This window comes from Berghia stephanieae, chromosome 5 (assembly GCF_034508935.2).
Source record: "Berghia stephanieae isolate SIO BIC M18660-M18661 chromosome 5, UCSD_Bste_1.3, whole genome shotgun sequence".
NCBI lineage: Eukaryota > Metazoa > Mollusca > Gastropoda > Nudibranchia > Aeolidiidae > Berghia > Berghia stephanieae.
Window position 1 is genome coordinate 35,643,935 of NC_088364.1, and position 8,998 is coordinate 35,652,932.

The 8,998-nt window shown below is 37.0% G+C and overlaps 2 protein-coding genes across 3 annotated transcripts in view; one reads left to right on the forward strand and one right to left on the reverse strand.

Annotated features, from left to right (window-relative positions):
• LOC144972821 (meiotic recombination protein DMC1/LIM15 homolog) overlaps positions 1–2,717 on the reverse strand; it is a 36,478-nt gene extending 33,761 nt beyond the window's left edge. The window contains exon 1 of one of the 2 annotated variants that reach the window (XM_078914497.1): positions 2,505–2,717. In XM_078914497.1, coding sequence (XP_078770623.1) covers positions 2,505–2,549 — 45 coding nt within the window. In that variant the 5' untranslated portion in view covers positions 2,550–2,717. Of the gene's footprint in view, positions 1–2,217; positions 2,423–2,504 lie in introns of those variants that run through there. The other variant, XM_078914499.1, reaches the window with a different exon arrangement.
• A 53-nt stretch (positions 2,718–2,770) lies between these two features.
• The window catches only part of LOC144972823 (NHP2-like protein 1), a 13,517-nt gene continuing 7,289 nt past the window's right edge, over positions 2,771–8,998 (forward strand). The window contains exons 1-2 of the mRNA XM_078914501.1: positions 2,771–2,951; positions 7,274–7,391. Of these exons, the coding sequence (XP_078770627.1) occupies positions 2,949–2,951; positions 7,274–7,391 (121 nt within the window). The 5' untranslated portion in view covers positions 2,771–2,948. The remainder of the gene's footprint in view (positions 2,952–7,273; positions 7,392–8,998) is intronic.

Sequence of the window (8,998 nt, forward strand, 5' to 3'; positions counted from 1 at the left end):
GTCGTTTTCATGAAAGAGAAAAAGGTGCATAAAACATTTAGGACGATTCTAAAAATGCATGCAATCTTGGGTCACAGGCGCCAAAGAATAAAGCCTATATACAGCAGTCTACCCAATGTATGACCACCAAGTATCAACTCACGCAGACACTGAGACGGGGTTTCTCGCCAAAAGGGAGATAAATTTTAGTTGGTTATTCATACTCATATTTAATTAAGAATCTCAGAATTCATTCCAATATTTATTAAACGATCTTATTTCAAAAGGCAAGACAAAATGAGCATAAGTATATACAAACTGGTCCTGGGGGTCTAAACTCAAAACTTTAAAACCACTGAAAATCTTCGCAATCAACATCCGAAAACCAAAATACAAAAAATGCATATGAACTTATCAAATTCATAATTAATCAGCAATATTATGCCATGAACAATATATAATCATAATAGCTATAGTTAGGGCCATTATCATCGTCATGAGTATAAATTTCAAAAAGAGGCATAATCAAAAGAATAAAAAAAGACTTAATTTCCCTTTACACCACAATATTATCAGACCAGCTATTATAAATTCATTTACAAAAGAGACTAGACAGATAAGAGAAAACATATTGGTACATAGGATATAGCTTAAAGAAGTAGACCATTTTCTTTCTGTTGATGTAGCACACGCCTTTATTTAATACTTGAGCTTTTATATAATTATGGATAATCCATATCTTATTTATTAAAAGCGCCTTAGAGCATGAATTCATGGAATTTGCGCGCTATACAAATGATTTATAATTATAATAATTATTATTATCATTATTCAGTGACACACGTGAGAAACAGCAGCGGGCCGCCAAACAGGTCGATATAAAAGGTACATGTTGTAAATACGCACCAAAAATATTGCGGATATTATTTATTTCACATAAGCGTTGCTACGTAGTTGACGCACCAAATGTTCACTCTCGATGAGAACTTTTTGAAATATTATCACAAACCCGTAATTCAGAACCAAAGCGGACCCTTTTCACAAAGTTGGTCGATTGAAGTGAACACGTGAACTCCAGGCCTGGAATTATAATACGTCGGATGTCATTTTGTTTACAAATTGCTTTTTGAAGTTGATTCCAGAGACAAACACACTTGTGCTATCGATACTGAGGTGAACGTTTCAAAGACGAAACCACCAGTGAAATGACAAATCTATAATGGTGTGGGGAGTGATGACTGGTGGCAAAAAAAAAAACAAAAAAACAACTGAGCTAATACTAATCAACCAAAAACTCAGCTCATCAATTTAATTAATCTAATTAATTTAATCTAATTAAATATTGTCCCGTTTATTCGGAATCAGAATAATCAAGTGGTGATATTTCAGTGTAACTCATAACGCATAGAGGTCGACAAATATCTGCTTTCCTAAAGGAATTAAATTGTGCAATACATTTTTTAAAAAAGTATATAAGATTTCTCATCTTTAAATTATGTCTGATTGAATTACAATTTCACCAAGTATAAAATCGTCATTGCCCAACAAACCTCGCCTGAACATGGCATTGTAAATAAGAGAAACACAAGTCAGCTTAAAATTCGTGTCTATTTACCCTAATTACTGGTGAACGAATCAAACTACAGGTCTATTTCAGGAAAGAGTCTCTCGTATCCAAAGTCTTCACTGTGTCCTAAATTAAGATAATAAACTTAAAAGTGAGTAATAGTAAATAAATAAAAAATATCAAAAGTAGATAAAACTTCTCGAGTCACCAGGAATTGTGTCAACGTGTTGAAGTTGAAAATTATGAATTTTTGCCAACGGAGTTTTAAAAAGAAAGAATGAAAGCAAGAAAATATTATGTCTAGAAAGGAGCTCGAACCCCTAACTCACCCCACCCCGGTTACAGTGATGCTGTACTAAAACAGCCGGCCACCTCGCCTTCGCGCTCTCGGTCAAACAGTTCAGCCCTTATAATCTCTTCCGGTGTACGGAATTGAATACACAGCTTTCAACCTTTCGGAATTTAGTCCAGTTGATTTCTAAAATTGACAGAACCATGTGAACCATTAATAAAAAAACCGTGTACATGCGTAGCACAATACTCCCCCCCCCCCCCACCACCCCACCTCTCTCTCTCTCTCTCTCTCTCCCCTCTCTCTTCTCTCTCTCCCTCTTCTTCCCCCGCCCTCTCTCTCTCTCCCCCTTACTCTATCAAGATGTGTGAACAAGTACCTGGCGATACAGTGATGGACATTGTTAAAGTATAAGAGCAAATAATTATTCTTTATTGGTGAGTTGTTCTGCATGAAATGAAAATGTTGCTCTATACTGTCAGTGCTATTACCACCAATATAAAATTAGACAAATTGAGTTTTTTATTTTATATTGGCCATTTTATATTTTCGCTCATATGATAACAAAACGTTTCACGGACTGTCAATCCGACTGATACAGTTTTAAGACTATTATTCAGACTCTTGACATGCCTATCCCTAATAGGAATACACCATTGTACACACCTTTGTTTTCCATACACAGTTCCATATGCTTCCAATAAAATCCATACCAAGGACTGTATTAGGTTATGACTCTGTATCACAAGAGATAGGTTCTTTGTACTTTTCTGACAGAAGTATTTCCTAATTCTAAGTTCTAGTCCTTGATTATCTCTTTTCTGGTGGGTTGTAGCTACCTTTTCTTCTCCTCCATTCTCTCTCGAACATCTTAAACTTTTTGGCTACTTCCAGTGGTCACGCAGAATTATCTGGTATAAAGAATCCAAAACAAACAGGAAACGTAACACGTGCGTTTGGCGTTTAGTTGTGATTGTTTTTGACTGTCTTGTCTCGTGGTTGTGTTTGAGCCCTCAGTGAAGCGAACAGTTTTTGTCGCCGAGAGGAGTTCTCAAGTGAAAGTTCTCCATTAAATTTTTGTAAAAGCAATTTACGATATTGACAGTAATCATGGTAAGGATTGTAAGCGTTATTAGATTTAAATTGGAATATTTTATTTTAGGTACCGTGTTGTGTGTACGTACTGCCCACACTCGGTTGTACATGATGTTAGGTACTTTGGTAAAAAAAATCAAATTTTATTGTGCTCAATGGAACCTTTATCATTATAAAGTGCTTTTCACCACGATTTTAATGATACCAACATTGCGACAATCAGATGAGCAGAAGATGAAGGCTGAAAATGAAAAATGGACTTCTACTCTAGTTTCTAGAAAGTCGCGCCATGCGTACCAGTACCAACCTCCTTTGAATGTCCAATTCGCCTTGAGCACGCTTCACGTAAAAGAGAATTTTTTGTAAAACCTACCTCTGTTTCAAAAACTAGCATCTTTCAACTAAGAAACATTTTGAACATTTTGATTTTTTAGAACTTTAGTTCGTTAAAAAATGGAAGCCCATATTTACGGTGAAAATAGCCTGACCGTGTGTAGGCTAGTGCAGGAGACTATTTTCACCGTAGGGTAATATTAATATCTCGGTGGACGATTTTCACCATACGGTGATAATAGTCTGGGAGAGTATTTTCACCGTACGGTAATATCTCGGTGGACGATTTTCACCGTACGGTAATAGTAATACCTCGGCGGACGATTTTCAGCGTACGGTGATAATAGTGTGGGAGACTTTGTTCATCAAATGGTAATATCTTGATGGACGATTTTCGCTGTACGGTGATAATAGTGTGGGAGACTTTTTCCACCGTCCTGTATTATGGTGGACGATTTTCAGCGTATTAGTATGGTGATAATAGTGTGGGAGACTTTGTTCATCTTACGGTAATATCTTGGTGGACGATTTTTGCCGTGCGGTGATGATAGTGTGGGAGACTTTTCACCGTCCCGTAATATTTTGGTGGACGATTTTCACCGTACACGGTGATAATGGTGCGGGAGACTTTTATCACCGTACGGTAATAGGGCTATCTATGTGGACGATTTTCACCGTGCGGTGATAATTATGGTAGACTTTTCACCGTCCCGTAATATTTTGATGGACGATTTTCACCATATGGTGATAATAGTGTAGGAGACATTTTTCACCATCCCGTAATACTTTGGTGGACGATTTTCAGCGTACAGTAATAATAGTGTGGGAGACTTTTATCACCGTACGGTAATATCTTGGTGGACGATTTTCACCGTGCGGTGAAAATAGCCTGACACACTATTTTCACCATACAATGATAATGATGTGAAAGGCTATAATATTCAGTGTATGGTGATAATAGTGCGGGAGACTATATTCATTATAATGGTGTGGAAGGCTATATTCATTGTACGGTGATAATAGTGTGGGAGACGGTTTTCATCATACGGTGAAAATAGTCTGACACACTATTTCACCGTACGGCAATAATGGTGTGGAAGGCTATATTCACTGTACGGTGATAATAGTGGGGGCGGCTATTTTCACCGTACAGTAATATGGTGATAATAGTGTGGGAGACTTATTTTCACCGTACGGTAATACCTGGGGGGACGGTGATAATAGTGTGGGAGACGATTTTCATAATACGGTGAAGGCAATAATGGTGTGGAAGGCTATTCACTGTACGGTGATAATAGTGGGGGCGGCTATTTTCACCGTACAGTAATATCATGGTGATAATAGTGTGGGAGACTATTTTCACCGTACGGTAATACCCTGGTGGACGATTTTCAGCTTACGGTGATAATAGTGTGGGAGACTTTTTTCATCGTACAGTAGTATCTTGGTGGCAGACCTGCCAAATGGTACGATTAATCGTATTATAGTACGATTTTTTGACTCAAATACGTGGATACGATTCCAAAGGATTTAGTACGATTTTTGTTGTAAATATTTTGATTTTTTTCTCTCAAGCATGAAGGATGTTGAAAATGACACCATGTCATACATTGATTCTTGACTGTGTTTCTGAATGATACATCACAGTTAGTACTGTTGTTATCATTTCAGTTAGTTATATATTGCCGGTTTTCACCAATATTTTTCTCATAATTTTTTTAGGATTTGCATAGAATTATGCATTTAAGCTTATTTTATACTTTAAATGGCATCAGGCCATATTTAAGCTTTTACCACTTTTTAAATAGAAAATTTTTAATGAAAATTAAATTTAACATCTTTGGCAATGAAGCTTTCAATTAAAAACTGTATTGCTGATAAGCTTAAACATAAATGGATTATTTCCCTTTGTAATTACTAAAATTACTCTTATTTTGTTTTTAAAAATTTAATGACCTTTTTTTAAGATTTATTATTTTGTATGTGTGATTTTTTTTTTTCATTACCAACTGGGCAGCTTTAGGAACAAAATGGTTCAAAATGAATCCTCTAGAAGTATTTAACTTGTCTGTGATATGTGTGAATTTCCCATCTTTTGACCAATAGTATAAGTATGTAGTGGTGGTAATAGTGGTAGGAGTAGAAGTAGTAGTGGTAGTAATAATAGTACTAGTCTAGTAGTGGTTGTAGGAATTGTTGTAGTTGTAGTAGGAGGAGTAGTCAATGCTATAAAAAAAGGGAGAGAGACGTGGATCATTTGATAACATGGAAATGATCTTGTCACAGCTGCAAATTGTCATAGAGGCTCCTACCCTTTCGCTTTTCGCGGAATCATTCCGCTTAATTGGTCTACACTCCGCGTTTCTGCTTTCAAGGCACAAATTCGCTTTTCAATAAAGAAAAATAATTTTTAAATGGTAGCTATGGTTTATTTCGTCATCATCCTCTTTGGTCAATTAACACACATTTTGTATCGTGACTATTCCCTTCATGGTCTGTGCAGTTGATGTCAGATAATATTATATTTTAGGGAGGGGTACGAGTGGGGGGAGGGGAGTCAATGACAGAAGTATTATTATTGTTGTTGGCTCCACAATGTGAGGTAAATGACTTATATGTTGGCTCCAATCGGTAGTATTATTGAGTAGGCTTCTTTCCCTATTTAATTTTAGCCCTGTGTATTTGTGTGTGTGTGTGTGTGCATGTGCGGGCATGCGCATTTGTTTGATAAGGTGTGTGTTCGGAGTGTGTGTGTGGGGGGGGGGGGTCCTGACAAGGTTAACTCCAACCATGTAATGATTTGCTCTGAGACTGCCAAGGCCCGTGTCCTCTATTATTATTTGACCCCCTTTTTAGTCTTTAAACAATTTGCAGTTTTGTAGACATTTTATATTGTATCATTTGAGGACTTTGGATTGTCTATGACATTATCTGCAGCAAATCATGTCGTAGTTAATATTAGTAGGCTGATTCCGCTTTTTGGTCTCAAATTCTGCTTTTTATGTACTATGATTCCTCTTTGGGGCTATTGGGGGTAGGGGCCTCTGTCTCTATTAGATTGAAGTCCACTCTCACAAATATTTTATCTCAAAACCTGATTTACTGGGCTGGCAGATGTTTTCACCTTCACAACTTCATTTGGGACATCAGCATCATCATCTCAAACCATCACCACTGTTACAATTACAACCACCATCACAGCATTGTCACTGCCACAACCACCACATCACTTAATCCATCACCACCATAGCTACAACCAGCATCTCCTCTTCTACGGGCACTAGCATCAATACTACCAACATATTTGGGGTCTTTTGGTCATTTCTTTTAGTGTTTTGAAAGCAATATCCTTAGATATTGCAATTTCTGAGCCTTATACTGATTTAATATTGTCATTAAGTTTTAGTTTTGTAATTACTAGTGATTGCTGCAAACGATTGTTTGAATGATGAAGATTGGAGTTTATTTTTGATTTGGGTTTGATGTTAGCTTTTATATAAATTTGTGTATTTTGCGCACTTTTATTTTCCACACATGCAGACAAAATGCACTTTTTTGCTAAAAAAAATACTCTTTTTAGGATCATAGAATACACTTTTCATTCTGGGAAGGCTGGCAGGTCTGTGGTGAACGATTTTCACCGTACAGTGATAATAGTGTGGGAGACTTTTTTCACCGTACGGTAATATCTTGGTGAACAATTAACACCGTACGGTGAAAATAGTCTGACACACTATTTTCACCGTACGGTGATAGACATAAAGATTGAAATCACTATTTCTCGAGTTGTGAATAGCTCATACTCATACAGTAGAGCCACGTCCTCCCCGGCCAGGTGTTGTTGTTGTACCAGAAAGGTTGCGGGTTCGAGCACTAATTTCCTTGCCAAATTACTAAAAATTAACAATGAAATGACTAAATTTGAAGTTTTCAATTTGGCAGGTCTGCAGTGGTGTCTCAATAAATCTGGTGGTTTGATTTTCATAGTCCATTAATTGTCATTACAGTCTGAAGCAAACAACAGCAAGGCTTACCCTTTGGCAGACCAAACCCTGTCTGGGCAGATTCTTGAATTAGTCCAACAAGCTTCAAGTTACAAGCAGCTCAAAAAGGGAGCAAATGAAGGTAATTCCATATTAATTTGTGACATTCTCATTCGTAGCTGTTATTTATTTATAGTGGTATATTTCACCTTTGAAATTGCTGAGTACTCGATATTGAAGGAAATTTTTGTTGTTGTCTGAGCTTATTTTGTCTACCTTTTTATTTTTCCATCAATTAACAAAGAAAAATTATTATTTTATTTATTTGTTTCCTTTTTTGTTTAAGCTTCAAATAGAATCTGTAGGGGAAGTGGCAAAATACTCAACCTCTTTCGGATATTTTTGTTAAAGATAAATTAATGTATCATTTCTATGCTGATGACACTCAGATCTATGTAAGCGATTTCCCTAGTAATATCCCATCATTGATTACCCGTGTTGAGGACTGTATTAGAGATGTTAAATGCTGGATGGAAATTAACAAGTTAAAGCTGAATAATGAAAAGACAGAGGTTATGGTGTGTGGTAGAAAAGGTGTTTTGAAAGATGATTTTCTGAAGTTAACTCTAAATATAAATCAGGGCTGAGAATCTTCCGCCTAAAGGCGGATTTCCGCCTAAATGGTAGTTTGCCTCCGCCCATCCCCATCACATTTCCTCCTTTTTCAAATTTGTTTTGGATAAATAAACAGTGATTTTGAGAATTTCTCTGAAATATGCCGTGTCAAACATTTTCCTCAAACCCACAAAATCACCATTATGTCTTATGTCATATTTTGACACCTGTGTTCAGTCTCCTGAAATTCGGTGACGGTCCTGTTTTTATGACGTTGGGCCAGACAGAATGGCACCAGATGTCACAGTTGACACGGACGACCAGTGGTGTTCTTTTATTAGCTAGTTGATGGTTGAGGATTTTTTTTCTCTGTTGTCGGTACCTGTTGCCTTTTTTATCTCTCTCTCTCTCTCTCTCTCTCTCTCTCTCTCTCTCTCTCTCTCTCTCTCTCTCTCTCTCTCTCTCTCGCTCTCTTTTTTTTTTTTTCCTGTTTCCCTTTGCCTTTATTTTTATTTTTCTTTTCTTCTATTTTAAAATATAGAATTCACAAGGTCAATACATAAATTATTCTGGTAGAGAAGTCTCCCCTCCCCCAACCACATCTTCATCCCTAGCACCACTACTACTACAAATAACAACACATCATCCCTACCACCACTACTACTACAACTACAACCACCACCACATCATCATCCCTACCACCACTACCACTACAACCAGCATGACATCATCCCTACCACCACATCATCATTCCTACCACAGCTACTACAACCACCACCACACAATCATCCATACGACCACTACTACTACTACAACCAACACTACATCATCGTCATCCTTACTACAACCACCAAATGTTGTAATTACACTTCAACTTTTGAAATTCCACCGAGTCTTGTTAGAAATTGCTGCGAGACTAATTTTGGATCGCATCTCAGTGAATTTTAGTGAAATTCAAATTTATAGGTTATGGTCGCATGGATGGGCCATTTTCTTCACGATGAAAAATTTCCTCTTTTTTTGTGACCAGTCATTCTCACCCCTGAAATTATTATACAAATGAAACATTATACATACTACATCAACATAATATCATTATACAACAGGCCTCGAAGTGGGCCGGGAAAAGCCGGG